The sequence below is a fragment of the Labeo rohita genome, chromosome 7 (genome assembly GCF_022985175.1).
Source record: "Labeo rohita strain BAU-BD-2019 chromosome 7, IGBB_LRoh.1.0, whole genome shotgun sequence".
NCBI lineage: Eukaryota > Metazoa > Chordata > Actinopteri > Cypriniformes > Cyprinidae > Labeo > Labeo rohita.
In genome coordinates, this window is record NC_066875.1 from 35,152,645 (window position 1) to 35,175,488 (window position 22,844).

Sequence of the window (22,844 nt, forward strand, 5' to 3'; positions counted from 1 at the left end):
AAGCAAAAATTACAGCTACAGGACTTATTTTGGGGGGTAAAAGAGGAGCAACACTGCCTTGTCTCATGGAGAAAGTGGAAAAAAGGGGGTCCAAGAGCCATCATCGACAACGAGGGACGGGCTCAGGGTCACAGGAGCCAGAACGAACGTTAGATACGAGACTCACCGTGATGAATGTCGGCCCACAGACTTGCTGTAGGTGTCATGGGAGTAAAGAACCACATCTGTAACCTGTAGCACTGAGAAAGAACAGGCTTCGTCGTCCTATCAGCACTAATAACACTACTGACTATAAGGTGAGACTGGACCATCATGGGACTGTCAGCAAAAGGACGAAGGGAGGCATTTGGTGTCACGTCAAAGGGATGCTATTAAAAGCGGAATGAAAACTACAGAAAGGCTGAGAAGGTCACAGACCAGTCCAACTTTAAAGGAGAAGTTCACTTGCAGAACAAAAATGTACAGAATTTACTCACCCCCTTGTCATCCAAGATATTTATGTCTTTCTTTCTTCAGTCATAAAGAAATTCTGTTTTTTGAGGCAAACATTTCAGGATTTTTCTCCATATAGTCGACTTCAATGGTGCCCACAAGTGTGAACTTCCAAAATTTAAATGCGGCTTCAAAGGGCTCTAACGACTGGTTATTTAAAAAGTACAATTTTTTCACTTTTTAACCTCAAATGCTTGTCTTGTCTAGCTCTGTGTGAACTAAGTGCATTCTGGTTCAAGAAAGTTAGGGTATGTCGAAAAACTCCCATCTCATTTTCTCCTCCAACTTCAAAATCGTCCTACATTGCTGCAGAAGTTCCGACCCAGTGTTTACAAAGTGAACGCACAAGGAAGGTCAAACACCCTTTACAAAAAAAGTAAGATGAGAGTTTTTCGACATACCTTAATTGTCATGAACCAGAATAAAAAGAGTTTACGCAGAGCTAGACAAGATGAGCGTTTGAGGTTAAAAAGTATATACATTGTACATTTTTTTTTTTTGGAAATTAACCAATGGTTTCGCTAGACAAGACCCTTCTTCCTTGGCTGGGATTGCTTAGATCCCTTTGAAGCTGCATTTAAACTGCATTTTGGAAGTTCAAACTCACAGGCACCATAGAAGTCCACTATGCGAGAACAGTCCTAAATTTTTTTTTTCCCATCAGAAAAAAATTTATGACTGAAGAAAGAAAAACATGAACATCTTGGATGACAAGGGGGAGAGTAAATTATCTGTACATTTTTGTTCTGGAAGTGAAGAACTTCTTTAAAAGAACACTGCACTTTTTTTGAAAATAGGCTCATTGTCCAACTCCCCTAGAGTTAAACAGCTGGGTTTTACTGTTTTCAAATCCATTCAGCCAATCTCCGGGTCTGGCGGTTGCACTTATAGCGTAGTTTAGCATAGATCATTGATTCCGATTAGACCATTTGCATCTCGCTCAAAAATGACCAAAAATGTTCGATATTTTTCCTATTTAAAACTTGACTCTTCTGTAGTTACATAGTGTAGAAAGACAGACGAAAAATGAAAAGTTGCGATTTTCTAGGTCGATATGGCTAGGAACTATACTCTCATTTCGGCGTAATAATCAAGGAACTTTGCTGCAGTACCATGTGTGCAGGAGGCGCACAACTCTGCCGTCTGCCGTCTGCACTTCCGCATCTACACAAACTTAGTGCCGGTCACTTTCAGGCGCTGCATAATATTATTGCACCTGCTGCACTCATGGTACAGCATCAAAGTTCCTTGATTATTACGCCGGAATAAGAGTAGAGTTCCTAGTCATGTCAGTCTAGAAAATCACAACTTTTCATCTTAGTACACAATGTAACTACAGAAGAGTGGAGTTTTAAATTGGAAAAATATCATCATTATATATGGTCATTTTTGAGCGAGATGCTAACGGTCTAATCAGTTTCAATGATCTATGCTAAGCTACGGTGAAAGTGTTACCGCCAGACCCGGAGATAGGCTGAATGGATTAGAAAATGGTAACTCAACTGTTTAATTCTAAGGGAGTTGGACAATGAGCCTATTTTCAAAAAAAGTGGAGTGTTTCTTTAAGCTATGAAGAAATTTAAAGTAGCTCTTGAGTATTCAGCAGACGGAGTAAAGCTTTTTAACAAAGTTTCCACAGGACCCAAAATTGAAAATACGGTTATCATTTTCTCACCCTCATGTGGTTTCAAACCTGTATGGATTTCTGTCATCTGTGGTACACAAAAGAAGATATTCTGAAGAATGTTGGTAACCAAACAGTCGTGGCTCCGCTTTACTTCTATTATAATTTTGACTATACAATGGAAATCATTCTTCAAAATATCTTCTTTTGTGTTCCAGAGGAATTTGGAATGACAAGAGGGTGAGTAAATGATGATCATTTTCATTTTGGGGTGAACTATCCCTTTAAGTGCTACAAATCTATTCTGACCACAGTTATGTATTATAGACACTCTAATTTGCAGCAACAAAGTCTGAGCAAGAAAAGCTGACCGAGGTCAAATCAGAACAGGAGAGGGGAAAGGTTGAAACAGAAAAGACGATGGAGGAATGAATATGAGGGAGGTGAAGATAGGAACAAAGTAGAGAGAGATGGAGAATTTGGGACAGAGGGCTACTCACTCGGCTTCTACCTGAGCCACGGGACATTTGTATTGCGCGGTGCTGAACAAACAGATATCGGCATACTGTCGCACTGTGGGAAGAGAGCAGGGATACACAGCGGGGTTACCAGGGTCGGGAGGGAGCATACACAAACCAAACACACAATTAAATCACAGGCGGGACAGCTGACATTCACATTAAACTACACGTGAGCACAAGAGGACCTCAAGGGCAAACTTGAGCAAAGATGATCTAAACAACACATGAATAGATAAAAACACATTACAATCAAATACTTGTGTACAGTACAGTAAGCATTGTTCCCGTGAAGTCAATATGACATCAACTGAAATACAAAATGAAATACACTACTGTTCAAAAGTTTTTTTCTTGTTTTGGGAAGAAAATTTATGGAAGCCTGTTTCCACCACTGAATAAAAAAAAAAAAAAAAAAAGGTAATTGCGACTTTTTTTTTCTCACAACTGTGAGTTTAGATCTCACAATTCAGACTTTTTTCCCCTCAGAATTGTAAGTTTATATCTCACAATTCTGACTTTACAACATGCAATTGCGAGTTAAGTCAGAATTGTGAGATATAAACAATTTGGAGACTCAGAATTGGACTTTATAACTTGCAATTGCGAGTTTAAATCTTACAATTCTTAAAAAGTTAGAATTGTGATACAAACTTACACTTTTGAGAAAAAAATTCAGAATTGCACTTTTGCATCGTGCAATTGTGAGAAATAAAGTCAGAATTGTGAGATAAACAGTTTTTTTTTATTCAGTGGTGGAAACTGGCTTCCATAGAAATAAATTGCTTTGCTGAGTAAAATATGAATTAAACAGACCAAATGTAAAACAGTAAAGACATGTAAAATTTTACAAAATGACTTCGATTTCAAATAAATGCTTGTTTTCATTACAATTTCCACAAAAAAATATTAAGCATCACAACTGTTTTCAACACTGATAATAATAAATGTTTCTTAAGCACTAAATCAGCATATTAGAATGATTTCTGAAAGATTGCGTGACACCGAAGACTGGAGTAATGATGCTGAAAATTCAGCTTCATCAAATTTTTAAAACACTGAAAAAGAAAGCAGTTATATTAAATTTCAAAATTACGTTGTTGTTTTTTTTTTACTGTATTTACTGTATAAGAGTCTTAAAACCAAACTTCTGAACAGTAGTGTACCTGATATTTTTTAAATATCCAATAAATATAATTAGTTAATTATAGATATTTACAGAAGTACATTAGGTTGTGATTATAATTTCATGTTGACTTCTCGGACTCAAACTACAACCATAGCACAGAAAAACCAGTATTAAAACTGTGAGCTACCCAAGTATTTTACAGTTCTGTCACAGATGAATTATGAAATACCATTTTAGTGAAGTAAACAACATTTATCTGCAGTAAACATCTGTGAGTGCATGATATACAGATGCTGGACAAAAGCAACAGGAAAGGAAAAGGGGAAGAGGAAAGGCTTTAAGCTAGCTGATGTTAGCAATTCTAAATGCAACTCTAAAACGTAACAAAAACATAAAACAGAAGAACATTCAAACATTCACTTCTAACTTTTAAAGCACTGCAGCATTTACTGTAAATGCATGTTAAAAAAAATAAATAAAAGATTAAATGTTCATCTCACCAGAGATTTTAACTCGTTTAACTGTTTTGGTGGAGTTGTTGGTGACATGGACGTTGACACTGATAGGTTCACCATGGTAGTACAGCTGAAAAGGAGAAGGAAATCAAACACTTCATGTTTTTTTTTTTAATTCGCTTACAAAGCACATTTGATCTTTTGCTTTGTAATACTTATTCTGCACTATTTGCATTACACACTAATGCAATAACGTACACTTCATTGAAAAATGAAGCAAATTCAGTAATAGCTGAGACATCAAGACATCAAAACTTAACCATTTGATAAATGATACATAGAGGGCAGTAGAGGAAGTCTGACTGTGGCTAGATGTATGTTCGCACCTCTTTATCTAGTGAGGCCTCGAGGTGAAGGGAACGGTCAGACATAAGGAAGCTGCGTGTGGTCTCCACCATTGGCTGTGGACCAGGCTTCTCTGGAGCATACTGCACCTTACGAATGACCAACCGCACAGAGTTCCTGTTAAGCAAAGGCCAGTTAGACACAAATTTGAAAGAAACAACATTTCTCCATGAGTAAAGATTACCATTCAAAAGCTTGGGCTCTGTAATTTTTTTTATATTTCAGAAAGAAGTCTATAAGTCTATAAATCTTATTAGTATCTTATTACTAAGTCTTTACTGGCACTTCTGATCAATTTAAAGCATCCTTGCTGAAAAAAGGAGTTCACTTCCAGAACAAACATTTACAGATAATGTACTCACCCCCTTGTCATCCAAGATGTTCATGTCTTTCTTTCTTCAGTCTTGAAGAAATTATATTTTTTGAGGAATATTATATAATATTATATTTATAATATTATATTTTTTATATTTTTGTTTTCAGGAATTCTCTCCATATTATGGACTTCTATGGTGCCCACGAGTTTAAACTTTCAAAATGCAGTTTAAATGCAGCTTCAAAGGGCTTGGTCATTTTCTAAAAAAAAATTTAAAATGTATATACTTTTTAACCTCAAAAGCTTGTCTTGTCTAGCTCTGTGATGCACATGCGTAGTCTGTGTAATCCGGGTCAACACAATTTTATTTTTTTATTTTTTTAGAAAATAACCAAACGTTTTGTTAGATAAGACCCTTATTCCTTGGCTGGGATCATTTAGAGCCCTTTGAAGCTGCATTTAAACTGTATTTTGGAAGTTCAAACTCACCGCACCATAGAAGTCCACTATATGGAAATAATTCCTGAAATGCTTTTCTCACGAAACATAATTTCTTTACGACTGAAGTAAGAAAGACATGAACATCTTGGATGACAGCAGGGTGAGTACATTATCTGTAAATTGTTGATCTGGAAGTGGACTACTCCTTTAAGAAAGAAAGAAAGAAAGAAAGAAAGAAAGAAAGAAAAAGAAAAAAAAGATTATAAAATCTTCCGGACCCAAAACTTTCAAATGGTAGTGTATATAACCTGAACATTATTTGGGAAAGGGACCCAAACATAATGCATTGGTTAATATTTCCAAAATAATGTACCTGATAAGTAACCTGGCCACACAACGTAAATAAGCAGTGAAAAAAGAATAGAAACTCACAAGGAGCAACACTTTACCGTTTGTGAGTCTTCTCATCCACAGTTTTGGCACAAAATGCCCTGACCTCAAAGTCAACACCACATGCCTTAAGTCAAAAATAAAGGGATCAAAATAAATAAACACTTAGAGGAAAGAAAAGGCATTTTAAACAATGTGTGTACGCACGTAGCTTAGGGATATGCTGGTCAATTAAAAAGTTGACTAGTTTGATTTTGAAAAGATGTACCTTTCCTGTGTCCTCTGGGCCGGGCTGTAGAGTCACTGAACAGGGAAGGTTCTGAGGAATCTGTCCAACAAATAAAATTACTTTAGCAAACTCTGTCACAATCTGGTCACTCACACAAAGTGAATATAAAAATTAGGGCTGATTCAATTTGCAATCTAATTACATAATGTTTTAATTAATTAATCGCAAAATAAATCTGACTTAGAAAATACCCACAAAATATTATTTAAAGGTATTAATGTGTTGAATGAGTAAGTATCAAGTAGACACTAAAAATTGTAGCTTTAGAAAGGAATATTTGATTTGATTCAACATAAAACGTATTATACAAAACGGGCTAACATACATGGAATATAAAAGAAGATAATCTGAAAAACATGTAAGTATTTTTTGTTCATACGATTAAAGTCGTTGCTAACCTGTCTTCATAATACCTTCTTTCATGTTCCACAAAAGAAAGGTTTGAAACGACATGAGGGTGAGTAAATGAAGACAGAATTAAACATTTTTTGGTGAACTATCCATTTAATGTTTTTCTTTTTCTTATTTAATTCTTATTTTTTTCTTCTTATTATTTATTTATTTATTTTTTAATTAAATGATACACTAAATAATAAACTAAATCTGCCAGCAGGTGGTGGTAAATGTCTTTATGAGTCTTTTATTTATTCATTCGATTAGTTCAAACGGCTGAGGAATGAAGTAAATGACTCTCAGGACAAAATCAGCACTCATATTGCTCTTTCTGCATGTGACAAAACACAGACTGGGGCATTTTTTGCACCAATATCTTGAATTTTAGGGCATAACTGCACTTGTGGAGTTGTTGCCCTGCATTATATTTGTCAACAGTCAACTATATGAAATATTTTAATCATGTTATTTTTTTCATAACTAATTAATTCAAAAATTAAGTAAACTGACAGCCCTACTAAAAAATTAAAAATGTCACAAAGGAAAGTTTTTAGCAATTTTGATTGGGTCTATAAAGTTAATTAATTTCTATTATGACAACTGATTTTAGCATGGTAATTTAGATGACAATGTTGATGTATTAGGTCTTGGCAGAATAGATCTGCTATGCTGCTACTGCTGCAAAGCAAGTACAGGAATTTGCTACTGCCAATACATACGCCGATACAATGCTGTATTTAAGACATACTGCTGCTGCACAAACAGCATATATAAAAACCAGTAGCAGATCTATATTGGTGGAGCTAGGGAGGGGGAGGTTTCAGAGGAACTCTGAAAGTGTGCTGCAAAATGCTGTAGTGAATGCTAACCAGCCATTTAAAGGTAATGCTGCAAGCTCATTGGCTGCGTATGCAACATGAACCAATCAGCTTGTGCCAAGTAATTTAATGCTGTTTGCATTACTGATGCATCAGCACATGCCATCTAGAGTTTCATGAGAGAACTTGGCATTGTTGTGGTATGCAAAATGGTATCAGTAATAGTCTTGCATTCAAATCTGTACACTGGCTCAAAACACATACATACAGATGAAACATTACATGCTCTTAAATGTTTAAGTGAAAGAAAAAGCAAAAGAGTCACCGTAAAGTTGAAAGGATACGCATTCTGGCCCAGCTTCTTGAGCAGTCTCTCCTGTAGGCGACTGAGAGGTTTACGCTCCTCAGGCAGAGGGGGATATGCTTGGAAACTGGAAATGAAGAGATCCTTTCGGAAAGACAGGCCCAGGACGTCCAGATCTTCACGGCCATAGCGGAAGGCACACGTCAGGGTCACGAACACTGGTGAAAGGGAACAGAGTACAAAGCAGAGGAGAAGAGAGAAAGAGTGATAAATATATACTGTTTTGGTTAAAATGATTTATTGTTTAAAAACTAAAGAAAACAACATTACAGGCAACTCAAAAAACTGGAGATACAGTGAATCAGCGTGTTACCTTTTCTGTCTTTAAGGTATTCTGGGTCAATCAAGAGCACCCCATCTGAAGTCAGACAAAAAGTCAAAGAGTGAGTAAATAAGAGGAGCGAAAGATAGACTAAGAGAAAAATAAACAATACAAGGGTTGTCAAATTAACACTACAGCATAACTTAAAAAAAAAATGTGTACATAAGCAAGCAAGTTAAAAAAAAAAAAAAAAAAATTCTGTATGAGCTGCCCTAAATAACCTCAAGTGCAAAACGGATTTCTACGGACTGTAGGCCAATAATAGGTTTGTGTTCACTGATCTGCAAATAAAACACAATATACTGACCTCCACGGCCACTTTTTGTAAAGTCTAATTAATGATTTACTCGTCCACCATAATAATGTCTTAAAAACGTCATTTAAAGACTTATAATTATTCTTAGCATATATATTCATACAAGTACATTATCTGTGATTTATATGACAAAAAATAATCAGTTAATCATGTAATTAATTGGATTCATTTTAATCAATTGACATCTTTTTACAAAAACAGTAAAACTGAACTTTTGCGACAAAGAACACAAAGTAAAAACTGAAAATGTTTAGCATATTCACTATCATTAAAAAGTTTGAGGTCAGTATTTTTTTAAATAAATTAATCATTTTATTTATTAAGGACACATCAATTTTGTGACAGTAAAGACACTTATAATGTTACAAAAGACTTCAAATAAATTATGTTTTGAACTTTCTATTCAAAGAATACTGAAATAAAAATGAACATGTTTTCCACAAAAACTATTAAGCAGCACAATGGTTTCCAACACTGATAATAATAATAAGAAGAAATGTTTCTTGAGCATCAAATCAGCATATCTGAACAATTCCCAAAGGATCTTATGACACTGCTGACTGGAGAAATGATGCTGAAAATTCAGCTGTCCCATCACAGGAAAAAATTACATTTTAAAATATATTCAAATAGAAAACAGATATAGTTTTAAACAGTATTACAGGTTTTTATATAAAGTAATGCAACCTTGGTGACCATAACTCTTTCCAGGATAAAAAAAAAATATATATGTGTGTGTGTATATATGTATGTACCAGTCAAAGGTTTTTGAATAGTAAGATTTTTTGTTTTTAAAGATGTCTCTTCTGCTCACCAAGCTTGCATTTATTTGATCCAAAATACAGCAAAAGCAGTACTATTGTGAAATATTTGTACTATTTAAAATAAGTGTTTTCTATTTTAATGTATTTTAAAATGTAATTTATTCCCTGTGATCCAAGCTACATTTTCAGCATCATTACTCCAGTCTTCAGTGTCACATGATCCTTCAGAAATCATTCTAATATGCTGATTTGCTATTAAAAAAAAACATTATTATTATTATTATTATTATTATTATTATTATTAATAATAATAATTAAAACAGCTGAGTACATTTGCTCAGGATTCTTTTATCTGAAATAAAAACCTTTTGTAAGCCTTTTTTGAGAAGGAAATTAAAGAAATTAATACTTTTATTTAGCAAGGAGGCTTTAAATTGATCAAAAGTGATGATAAAGACATTTACAATGTTACAAAAATATTTCTACTTCAGATAAAAGCTGTTCTTCTGAACTTTCTATTCATCAAAAACCTTAAAATCTAGTCAGCTGTTTTCAACATAATATTAACAACAATAAATGTTTTTGAGCAGTAAATAAAAATATTAGAATGATTTCTGAAGGATCACGTGACTGGAGTAATGATGCTAAAAATTCTTTGGAATCACAAGAATAAATTACATTTTAAACATATTCAAATTAAATAAAAAATGAAAATTAAATAGTAAAAACATTTTAAAAAATTGTACTGTACTTTTTATTAAATAAATGCAGGCTTGGTGAGCAGAAGAGACTTTAAAAATCTTTAAAAAAACAAAAAACATTTAAAATCTTACTGTTCAAAAACTTTTGACTGGCAGTGTGTATCTTACTGACCCCAAACTTTTGAACAGTAGTATCGTTTTAGAAAGACACTCCAAAAGATTTTAAGATCACAGAGGCCAATAACACAGCACTATAACAATTAACTTATACAAAATTACCCTTACAATATGTAATACCCCTGACAGAGCTAATCTCCCCGCACAAATGTAATGAGTAAAACGTCTACATCTCCTGTGACCGGCTGCCATGCAACAGGGAGTGAGAGACGTTCCCTCGAAAGGGTGGATTATTAGGAGGAACCAAAAATCTCCTAGTAAGAGTTTTTTTAAAAGGCATGTATTTTTTTAAAAACATAGTTGTTAAACAGCTAAAAACACAAAGCATTAAGTTTATCAAGATCAACTGCCCCCACAAAGACACAACTCTTCAACAATAGCTAATTATTGTGACTAATGCATGAAAGGAAGTCGACTGGTTCAGCCAAAAATCCCAAGATGATTTGATAGGAAACTCCCGTCTGACTTACCTACAGGGTCCACGTGATCTAGATGATCCACAAAGTCCCTCTTCCCCAAGTATACTGTGAGCTAGAAAGGGTAAAATCAGAGACAAGCACAAGTTTGAACTTGCGACGCAAAAGACCCTAAAGATAACGCAAAAAGCATGCAGTGCCTCCAATCAAGAAACTTGCACACAAACAATTTCACAAACAGCCCAAGGCATGCCACGCTGACCCCTAGATGATCCCCTCCCTTCCTGAAGACAATCCTTCTAGATGGCGTGATCTCAAAACTCACATCCTCCACATGCAAAACGCTTTCCATGATAGAGAACCAAAGAGAGAGATGAGATGAGGGGACCGAGATAAGGTAAAAAAAGACAACAGCTGGGTGGAAACAGCCACGAGAAACAGATTACAGAGGAAATAATGCTGTGATAACCAACACTGTGCTGATAAAAGAAAGAGTCAAAGGAACAACGAAAAGACGGAAGCAGACAAACAACCAAAATAATCAAGAAAAACTTTAAAAGACACTCAAGGCAATTAAAAGGAGCCTGAAGAAGCAAACAGGAAGAGAAACACCAAGAGAGACGAATAGAAAATGAAGGAGGAGAGGCAAGAGAGAGACAGGAAAGGGAAGGAAAAGGTCCACCGAGACCTCCGAAGAGCCCACCTTCCACCTCGTAACATGCTCTGGGGAATCTTACCTTGCAGTTGGGGCTGGACTTCTTGAAGACTCTGTAATGAGACGAAAGAGAGAACGTCATTAAAACCGATGTCTTTCGCAGCATGATAGTCTCAAGAAAAGATTAACTGCACATTTTAGTATGAAATGAAGTTCCAGGGTGGTATTTCAGAAAGACCAGGGCAATACAATGCCAAATCCAGTAAATCAGAAAGACTTCGTATTCAAAATGAAGCTCGGGTTATACTATTCTGCAGCGTGTGGAATTCAACACAGAAGGAAATATCACTTTTAGTATTTCTTTTATTCATTAAGAGCACAAATTCAGCATCTGACAAAAAAACGTCCAGTTGGACAATAACTTTATCAAGAACAAACACAGTTTAAACTAAAGGGGGAAAAAAAAAAATGCTTTATGAAGGGACAAAAACAAAAAAATAACACTGAAATTAGTAAAAATAATAATAATAATAAAAATCAATCAATAAAACTAGAAATTATACAGATACATAGAAATTTAATAATAATTAATTTAACTAATTTGAAATTGAAAATTAAAAATGTATTATAACTATAAGCCCTGTATGGAACTGATAGTGGGGGAATTAAAAAAAAAAAAAAAAAAAAAAAAAAAAAAAAAAAAAAAAATTAGCAATATTTTCTAAAGGGACAAAAAAGAAAAAAAAAAAAAACACTGAAATTAAAAAAAAAAAAAACCTAGAAATTATCCAGATAAAAAACACATTTACTAATAACTAATTTGACATTGAAAATTAACATTTTATTCTAGTTATACACCCTGGACGAAAATGAAAATTAGGTATTTGAAAAAAAAAAAAGAGCAATGTTTTCTAAAAGGACGAAAACTAAAAATGAACACTGAAGATACTACTACTACTACTACTACTACTACTACTACTACTACTACTACTAATAATAATAATAATAAAATAAATAAATAAATAAAACTAGAAATGATTGAGATGCAAACAAATGTACTAATGACTAATTTAACTAATTTAAAATTGAAAATAAAAATTTATTATAATTATAAGCCCTGGATGGAAAATAGAAAGGAAAAAAATATTTAGTAGTAATTAATAGTAATACTGAAATTAATAGTAATAATAAACAAAATCAATAAAACTAGAAACTATCCAAATATAAACAAATTTACTACTTTAAAACTAATTTAACTCATTTGAAATCTAAAAAACTATTATAATTATAAGCCCTGGATGACAATGGACAATGGAGTATTTAAAAAAAAAAAAAAAACCAACAACAAAACAAAACCAGAAGAAAAAAAAATGGCAATGTTTTCTAAAGGGATGAAAACTAAAAATGAACACTGAAATTAATAATAATAATAATAATAATAAATAATGACAACAATAATAATAATAAATTGAAATTGTCCAGATACAAACAAATTACTAATAACTAATTTGAAATTGAAAATTAAAAATTTATTATAATTGTACACCCAGGATGGAAATGACAATGGGGTATTAAAAAAAAAAAAAAAAAAAAAAAAAAAAAAACGGACAAACACTAAAAATGAACACTAAAATGTAAAAATAAATACATAAATGAATCAATAAATGATCCAGATACAAACAAATTTACTAATAACTAATTTAATCTGAAATAGAAAATTCAAAAAATTACTGTAATTATAAGCTCTGGATGGAAATGACAATGGGGAATTAAAAACAAAAAAACAGAAAGAAAAAAAATACACTGAAATTAACAGTAATTATTAAAACAAAATCAAATAAAAAAAAAAATTGCACTACTTTAAAATTACTTTTACTAATTTGAAAACTAAAAAACTATAATAATTATAAGCCCTGGATGGAAATGACGCACAAAAACATTTTCTCAAATCACCTGCCATTAGCAGGTGCGGTAAAAAAAAAAAGTTACATTAGGATCCCACATCCGTCTTTAGGACATTACAAGGCTTAAAAACATAGGAAATATGAAAACCAGTGACCACCTGTGGTTAACCAATGCAATTACTCAAATATTATCTGTGGTTACATGGACGAACATACAAAATCTCATAAGAATAACCCTCATTTTTCCCTAGGACAGAGGATGAGAGGAGGGACAGAAAGGGCAGAGGCATGACAAAAGGAAGGAAAGAAAGAAATGATGAAAAACTGACCAACCAAAGAGGCTGCAAACAGAGAGCAGCTGGACAAAGGGAAGGGAAAAAGACTGTGGCGGAGACGGACAAAGAACATAAAACAGTAAATGGGATAAACGCAGCTGCCCAGAAAAAGGGAGAGCAAAAAAGAATGAACAAGAGAGTTAGAGAGCTCACAAAAGAGACTGTAGGTGTCAGTGACTCATCTGAATGTGGGGAAAATATGAAATGGACAGAGACAGAACATGAAAGAGTGGCTGCAACATAAATGGAAGACAGAAAGAGTATGAAGAGAAGGCAAATAAAAGAAATATAGGGTTAAATTAATAGTCATCATTTATTCATGTCGTTTTAAAACCTGTATCATTGTCTTTTGTGGAACACAAAAGGAAAAAGTGTATTATGTACTAGTCATTCTTTCCCTTGCCATACAATGAATGAAATTTAGCAGAACAGAATCAGAACAGAATGAGAACAGAATCAGAACAGAATCAGAAAAATATCAAATAAGTGGTCTATACGACTGATACACTGTATTCCAAGTTTTACAAAGTCATAAAACAGCTTTAGATGAGGAACAGATCAACTGCTATAGTGCAAGAGTCATACAATCAATTTATGATGTATTATGTTGTGTTGCTGTCACAGTTCTTATTCAATGACATAATATGGAAAAGAGTGACCAAGGAATTTGCATGCAAAAAATACAATTTGAGCAATATTTTAAACCTCTCCAGTGAACAGGCATGGGATCAGAAAAAAGGAAAAATACAACAAACCGTTGTTTATTTTATTTATTTATTTTTTAAACAATCTTTAATCTAATAAAATACTTACTTTATTATTATTATTATTTTATTTTATTTATTATTTTTCAAAATAAAATTCTCTTTTATTATTCTACAGTAGTTTAGCTAATTTGAAATTCAAAATTAAACATGTATTATATTTATAATCCCTGGATGGAAATGACACACTAGGGAATTAAGAAAAATATTTTATAAAATAAAATATATATATAAAAAAAAAAAAAAAAAAAAAAAAAAAAAAAAAGGTATTTGGATGAAAAAAAAATACAATTTGAGCAATATTTTAAACCTCTCCAGAGAACAGACATGGGATCAGAATTATTATTATTGTTAATAACAACAGTAATAATAATAATGATAATAATAATAATAATAATAATAATATTTCTACATAATATTTTCTTTTATTATTTTCATACAAATTTAACTAATTTGACATTGAAAATTAAATATTTATTAAATTATAAGCCCTGGATGTAAACGACACACTGGGGAATTAAAAAAACAAAAAAAAAAAAAAAACAAAAACAAAAAAAACAGGGAGAAAAAAAAAGATGGAAAATAGAAAAGAGTGAGCATGGTTAAAAAAAAAAAAAAAAAAAAAAAAAGAATAGAGCAATCTTTTAAACCTCTCCAAAGAACAGGCATAAGATCAGGGAAAAAAAAAAAAAAAGAAAATACAACACAAAGTTGTTGTTGTTGTTTTTTTAATAATCGTCGTAATAATAATAATAATAAATTTAAATATTTTATTTATTTTTATTATTATTATTACTACATTATTAATTATTATTATTCAAAATAACATTTTCTTTACACACACACACACACACACGCTATATAATAATAATAATAATATAAATAATAAAAATAAGATATAATAATAATAATAATAATAATAATAATAATAAAAATAAATGTAAATATTTTATTATTATTATTATTATTATTATTATTATTATTATTATTACTATTATTATTACTACTACTACTACTACTACTACTACTACATTAATTATTATTATTCAAAATAACATTTTCATATAAAAATAAAAATAAAATAAAATACAATACAATACATCTCTTTCATTGGCAACAGATTTATTAAAGTGATTTTCATACTACAAACATATTCACCGCAAGCCTGTGCAGTACTGTTGAAACCTACAGTATACATGCATGTGATAAATGTATTCAAAATATATTTGAAAATGCAGCAATTTTTCCCCTCAAGATTTTATACAATTCACATGGGTCATGCTACAGGTTGAAAAAAAATTTAATACGGAAATATCAAAACCTTAAGAGAAATAGAGGAAGGATAAGTTTATAGTCATTGTTACTGTGCAAATAAGAAAACTACATCAATGCATCTCTTATGTAAATAATGTGGAGGTTATCTAAGTGAGAAATTTTCCCCTACCCTCACATTTTTAATGCCAACCCAATACTTTCCATAAAAGGGCACACTTTAGTGTAATCACGCTTTTAACAAAACTCAGGAAAAAAAAGAAAAGGAAGAATGAAACCTCGCTCAGCAGGAGCTGACAATGCACACCCATCAAGAGCGGCGCCGTCAGCAGCGGCTGAACCTTCAGCACAGGAAGATGGAAACAAAACACACCCCACATACCGACTGACACATACTCTGACCTCTCAAAACAATAGACCGCTTACTTTATGAGTCCACTTCACACTTGACAAGCTCAATGAGGAGTACGCCTGAGTGAAATCTGAAATCGGGGGGTGTGATGATGCCAGAAGTATGGACAGCATATGAGAGGAAACAGTCTCACCCTGCTCTGAGAGGAGTGGTGTCCCAGAGCTCCATCTGTTTCGAATGACGGAGAACTAACAGTATGTGCTTTCTCCCTCTTTATTCCTTTCCCTTCTTTTTTAGAGTCACGCTCCCTCACTCGCTTTCTGAATCACCTCACTTCATTATGTCATCTATGTATGCATCCCACTCCAAACCTCTTTAAACAGCCTTTTCTCCAAAGGGTCATCAGAGTTTGATCCCGCTGGCTGCTGACGGGAGATGCTGTAACCATACGTCATTATGGGGACAAAAGCATCTTTCTCCACTGATGACGTGTCCTAAATACATCGTTTTTACTAAAAATCATGATGCACAAATTGCTCAGCATGGTCATTAAAAGCTGAACGGCCCCAAAATAAATCATTTCTTCATCTGCTGTCTTTCATGTCACAATTCAGATCAGTCATTTTGTGAAGGGCATACTTGATGGAGTGCATACTTGTGTTGCAGTCAGCGTTGTGCCATTGTCATGATGTAATTTACCTGCAGTTATACAATAATTAGCCACATAACACCTTTTCTCTACATGTAATGCGACACGCGATAAAAGGTACCTTTTCCATGTTAATTGGAGTTTTTGTCCTAACTAGCTGCTATGGCGTCACGTCGGGCTGGGCAATATGGCCAAAAAATGATCACGATCATTTTTTTTTCATTTCAGTCGATATTGATAATTATCCTAATAAATGTCAAATTTTTATTTCTTTCAAGTTTAAAGTCAGATTTTTGCTACAATGTGAAAGCTTTAAAAACCAGACGGTTACGCTTCATGTTTTTTTAATTCTTCGCACTTTTTCCAGTCAATTTTCTTTAACAAAATATATATCTTAATAGAATAAAAAAAAAAATCTCTTACTTTTGCATTTTTTAATGAGTAATATTGTTTCAAATCAAGAAACAGGTTAGTGTTACCTGATATTAAAAATAATAGTAATAAAACATTTTTTTGTCTCCTAGAAATACACATTTGATAGTAGCTTGAGTTTGGATGCAGATGTAGATTTATGTTCATTATCAAAATCAGTAATATCTGTAAAAATTGTAGCAACCTCATTTTTATATGGTGAAATTCAATTATTCTGAGTGAGGTTTTTTTTTAATTAACCATTGCTCTTCTATAGTATCATCCATAGATCATGATAACAGTTAAAACCACAAACATAGCACCTCAATACCATGGTAAAAATGTAATATGGTTTCAAGGTATTTGTATGAAAAGCAGTAGTCTAAATACATTTAGCATAAATGTGCACAAAATATACTGTAATTATATTCCATTATTCCTCCTTCAATGTATTTAATACATGTCTACATTAATAATACCATAAAATTCGACACAAATATACCCACATTTCTGACACAACACCACTGTGCAATTAGTGCTACTACAGTAAATCTATGGTAAATGATGGTGATTTGTAGAGTAAAAAGCCCTCTGACTGTATCATTGCACACAGTGTTTCTCCTGTTTGTCAGCGCTGTTTTATCTGGCAATAAACCGAGTTATTTGTGTTCTTCGCACCGCGCCGCCGTTTGAACTCTGATCCGAGCGGATAAACCGTCTGAGTGGCCCGCTTTAAATTACTAGAGCTCTTTTGTTCCACCTTTGCTGCATAGACATTATATCGAACGTTTATCGAACTCTTGTTATCGTTTATCGAGGAAATTCATATCGCGCAAGAATTATCGGTATCGATTTATCGCTCAACCCTAGCGACACGCGAAGTGTCATTTTTAGAAACGGTTCTATTTCTGCGACGTCACGGCTGAAACAAACTGACAATTATAATCTCAGGTACTGATTATATGCTTTATTCAGTGTTAAAAGTGTCAAATGTGGGTCATATATAATATTTATATAATATTTTCCTAACCTTACTAAATGTATGTGTCATCTTTTATTTCAAATTCTTCAATTTGATCAATACATTGAGTTTGAATAATTAGACTCTGTATGGTTGTTACTATTCAAATGAAACCAGTATCAACAAACACTGAAGCTGCATCGAAAGTGCCATTTAGATGTATTTACTCAGACTGTTTAATGAAGATAAGAGGTTCCATAAACGCATTTACACAGTAAAATTGCAAATGCATAAATAATGGTATAAGATTACTGTTTTTAAAGGGGTCATCGGATGCTAAGTTCACTTTTACATGCTGATTGAACATTAATGTGTGTTGGCAGTGTATGTACAAATCTACCCTATAATGATACAAATCCATGCAGTGGTTTTTAATTAATCTGTAAAAATAATATCCCCTTTCTCAAATCGAGCCGTTCTCAGATGCCTGTCGTTGTTGCATCACACCCACAGAGGCCGCTCCCACAATAGTTGACTGACATTGGCGTCTTACCTCAGATCAGTTGTAACAGTCCAACCTCCATGTTTTGATGCCGGAGCAAGGATGTAAGTTAGACAAAAACTGAGTGATTGAGGTGTTGTGTTGCTGGATGTAATAATGAATGTAGTGGTCGTCATTTACTCCCGACATCTGATCCGCTGAAGATGCAGTGGATTACGTTTGTTTGTGAATGGAATGCGCCTCTCGATCTACATATATCCCTCTATGTTCGCTCAAATCATTCGTGATCCAGCTTCACTTACAGCAGAAGTGAGTATAAGGGGGTTTTTATGAATCTTTGCGATCGCCTTTCCTAATAATGTGCTAGTTAGCAAGTTTAGTGGCTAAACACGCTAAAGTAAACAGGCTCGTCACTCCACAGAGAGAAGAGAGGGGCGGGGCGAGCAGATCTCATTAACATTTAAAGCAGCCTCGACCAGAATGGTATGATTTTTGCAGAGCTTATTTTGGCAAGGTAAAAAAGGGTTTTAAAAGGGTTTAAAAAGTTTTACACAACCACTGAGAATTTTTAACCAAAGTATATTAGAGACTTTTCATTAAGACCCTAAAGAATAATATCAACATGTGGAAAATGGGCATCCGATGACCCCTTTAACACATAAAACTGAAATGCAATGCAATGATACTTTTAAATATGAAACCAAACCACCAGTAAGTGGTGACAAGTCACTGTTTTAATGAGTGAGTCACTGATTCAACCAATTTGTTCAAAGGGCTACTTCATTCAATAAAAGACTGTCTTTATGAATGGCTCACTGAATCATTGACTCATCCGATTCATTTAGTAATGAAACAGATGCGATGTTCTGCTGTGGCTTTGCTTAGAACTGTAAAAATGGTCAATAATGTGTCTAAAATGTAAATCAGTTCATATTAACTACTTGTTTATTGAACTATTGTTGTATAATAGTCACATTTGCAATTGTGCTGGTGCTTGGTCGTCTGATGTTTCTTACATATATCATATGTTATATGCAATATTTATCTTTTTTACTACCGCAGTGTTTATGTTTGTTTCTTTGTGTGTGCTTTTGCGCCTATTAGTTTTGATTTTTTTCCGTAAGTCAGATAGGCTGCCAAGCCTCTTGATACTGTCCATCATCAGTCACTGTTTAAACTGCAAGTAATAAAATCAGAATCATTCTCGCCAAAGTTTTGTTTCCCTTCACAAAAACCACTTGTCCTAGATAAGCGGACAAGCATTAATGCCAAGCCCTGAGTAGCATTGTTGCGAAAACGCTGTATAGTGCGTGTTCTATTTGTGAAGCGGTTTCATACCTAAACAGGATAACTGCTCTTTCTGTGTCAGCGGCAGCACAAAACAGATTTGGAAACTTCCGATATGACTCTGTCAAAGGTTTAATAGACCGATGAATCATTGTCATTCAGACATAAGATCAGGTGAGTGATTGAATCAAGATTGCGATCTTTCGGTGATTAATGGTGCAGCTGTACTTTCTTGTTTTCTCATTCTGACTGCTATCTGATCTCTCTTCTTCTCACAAACAGAGTTCACGGAGCGGCTTTATTCTGACAGCAGTGGCACGTATTCTGACAGCAAATCGCACGCACTCACTAGCACTCTGAACTGGAAGTGGCATGTGGTCATTACCTCTCACCGGTATAAAACCACACAGACAAGTCATCCAAAGTGTGTCAGCGGTAAACAGACACAAAATGTTCAACCCACTTGAACATTCACAAGTGCCACAAACGCCTGTGAAGAGGAAGACTTGTAGACCTTCTGTCTTCCCTGCTGAAAGAAACATCTAAGCTGGTTTAATCTGGAATTAGCTGGTTTTAGCTGGTCTCTGAGCCTGACCAGACCTGATTTTAGCTGGTTGGGCACCTGGTATGCTCACCTGACCAGATAAGTGGTCAAAATGCCTCTAAAAGCTGTTTTCAGCAGGGTTGGCCCAGCACTGATAGGCTGTGTGTGTGTGTGTGAGAGAGAGAGAGCGAGAGATGGATGAAGACTGTTGACCCCATCCTCTTCAGTCACGAATCAGACTCAAAGAACATCAAACAATGGGCCTGTAGGTGCCAAAGACGCACACAAACTTGTGAAGTTCTGAAATGACGAGTACAAAGGAATGTCTGCCGCTGGGATGCCACATTTATCAAAACGACACAAAGACACAAATACACCCACAAATGCTCGCATGGGTACATTCTCATTCAGCTCACTGACAGCGCCACAGAAGTGCAAATCTATTAGCAGTATGCCAGTAACACATAATGAGCTTCTCAGCTACAGAGAGTGCATCTGTATTTCATAACAGATTAAAACAATAGAGCTCCCAAGTCGCATTTCTGGTTATAATATAAGTGTTTGCGGGTCGTTTGACATCTGCTAACGGTCTACGAACTGCATGCCGTTCAAACATTTGAGGTCAAGAAATTAATACTTTTATTCAGCAAGGAAACATTAAATAGGTGGAATGTGACAGTAAATATATTTATGTTACAAAAGACTGTTTTGAATAAATGATCTTCTTTTGAACTTCCAATTCAACAAATAAGTTGCCACAAAAAATGAAAAATCATTAATAAAAAAAAAATGCTTCAAGTACCTAATCAACCTATTAGACTGATTTCTGAAGCTTGTGAGACTGAATACTGGAGTAACGTCTGCTAAAAAAAATTAGGCTTTGCTATCACAGGAATAAAACGAGACCTTCGTTCATCTTCAGAAGACAAATTAAGATAATTTTGATGAAATCCGAGAGCTTTCTAACCCTGTATAGACAGTAATGCAACTGACACGTTCAAGGGCCAGAAAGGTAGTAAGGACATTATTAAATACTCGCACAAAAAAAATTATGCACAAAAAAGTGTTATTGTAGATTCATAAAATTAAGTCACATGGACTATTTTAATGATGTCCTTACTAAGTCCCTATGATTTCCGTGATGTGGAAAATGCAGTCGGTTTTGTTACTACACAGCCTGAACTGTGCGTGACGCTCACTGTGATTTCAGTGTCGGTGGTCTCGCCAAGTGAGGACATAAACACACGAACAAGATCTCCAGAATTGCTCTGAGAGTACTTCAAAACCCGCCCAATTGCTACTCAAAACTAGCCCAATTGCGTTTTGTGGAGGGTCTCCCAGTAAAAATCCCGGTCTGGGGGCTAAAATAAAAGTTTTTGGAGGGGTTTTCCTGGTACAGTTCGCATTCCAGAGGCTATATAACGTTTTTGGGGTCAAAAATACATTGGCTACTGCTATTACTATTGTTGGCCACATATATTACTATTGTTTAGTAGAATATACGTAATACTACTACTATTATTACTAAAATTGTTAAAACTTGATTTTATTAAGGAATAATCACACAATACTTCTTTTATGTTTTAACTTTAATAGTAACTTTGTTTGCCAAAAAGTAAAGTTTAATTTTCATTTGATTAAAAGATAAATTAAATTAATACTTTATGCTTTGATTTAAAAACCAGAAAAATTTAAATATTGTAAAAATACTGTAAAAATAAATTAAGTTGTTTTTATCCATTCAAATACTTAGACATGCTTAAACAGAATTTGGTAACAATAAAACAGAAGGCAAGAAAAAATAAAACATTTTATAGGGGCCTTAACATGTAATTTCTGTTACACTTTTAATAAATGGATGTTAAATTGTATAAGTTTTATAATTTTAATCAATTAGACATGCTTTTTGATTAATAGCATGTAATTTAACCATTTAAAAAAAAAGAAAAAAGAAATTAAAATTAAAACAAAAAAAAAAAAAAACATAATTTGGGAAAAAATAAAACAGATTTCATAGGGCCCTTCCTTAGTACCTTACTAGGCCTTGAACGTGTCAGTTGCATTTCTGTCTATGCAGGATCAGAAAGCTGTTGGATTTCATCCAAAATATCTTAATTTGTGTTCCGAAGATGAACGAAAGTCTCACGGGTTTGGAACGACATGAGGATGAGTAATTAATGACAGAATTTCTATTTTTGGGTGAACTATTCCTTTAAACGCCTATATTTTTTGATTAAATAAATGCAGCACTGATGAGAATACAGTAAGAGTCTTAAGAGAAAATCTAAATATTACTAACCCCAAACAGTAGCGCATTACCTGGCAGAAAAACAGCTTATTCTGATGAACTACACATCAAAAGGTAACAACTGAAAATTGGTGCCTTGCTGTTTAATGAAAGAAACAAGCCTCTCAAATGAATGAATAAAACAGTAAAATGTGATTTAGGGCTAATTCTACAGCTTGCTCTTAAATCAAGTAGTCCTTTAGAGAGAAATCACAATTAAAAGAACAATGAAAAGATGAAAAAGTCGAGGCAACAGTGAGGGGAATCAGGTAAGCTCATTTTGTGCTCTGTGGTTAATAAAAAGTCTTTGTCTCAGTGAGAATCACTGTGCTTTCATCCATTTGTGAGTTTCATTATTCAACATAATCATAAAGTTTTGATGAACACTGAAAATGCTACAAAGTTCTGAATCAATTATGAATGATTTTTCCTCTTATTTAATTAGCGATTAAGGCAGCTTACCAAATTTTACAGTTTGTACAACCCAAATGGGTTTTAAATGATCTGAATGTTAGAACATCTCTATAGAACAACATTTTTATTCCTAAATTGTAATTCTATACTGAATTTATAGAACCTCTAATATATTCC

At 33.6% G+C, this 22,844-nt stretch overlaps 1 protein-coding gene across 4 annotated transcripts in view; it reads right to left on the reverse strand.

Moving 5' to 3' along the window:
• The window catches only part of arrb2b (arrestin, beta 2b), a 53,396-nt gene that overhangs the window by 4,831 nt on the left and 25,721 nt on the right, over window positions 1-22,844 (reverse strand). For 3 of the 4 annotated variants that reach the window (XM_051114269.1, XM_051114268.1, XM_051114270.1), the window contains exons 2-10: window positions 11,068-11,098; window positions 10,385-10,445; window positions 7,948-7,992; window positions 7,596-7,792; window positions 6,039-6,098; window positions 5,830-5,897; window positions 4,605-4,740; window positions 4,264-4,348; window positions 2,617-2,689 (exon numbers count right to left, since the gene is read on the reverse strand). In XM_051114269.1, the coding sequence (XP_050970226.1) occupies window positions 2,617-2,689; window positions 4,264-4,348; window positions 4,605-4,740; window positions 5,830-5,897; window positions 6,039-6,098; window positions 7,596-7,792; window positions 7,948-7,992; window positions 10,385-10,445; window positions 11,068-11,098 (756 nt within the window). Of the gene's footprint in view, window positions 1-2,616; window positions 2,690-4,263; window positions 4,349-4,604; window positions 4,741-5,829; window positions 5,898-6,038; window positions 6,099-7,595; window positions 7,793-7,947; window positions 7,993-10,384; window positions 10,446-10,592; window positions 10,698-11,067; window positions 11,099-22,844 lie in introns of those variants that run through there. The other variant, XM_051114271.1, reaches the window with a different exon arrangement.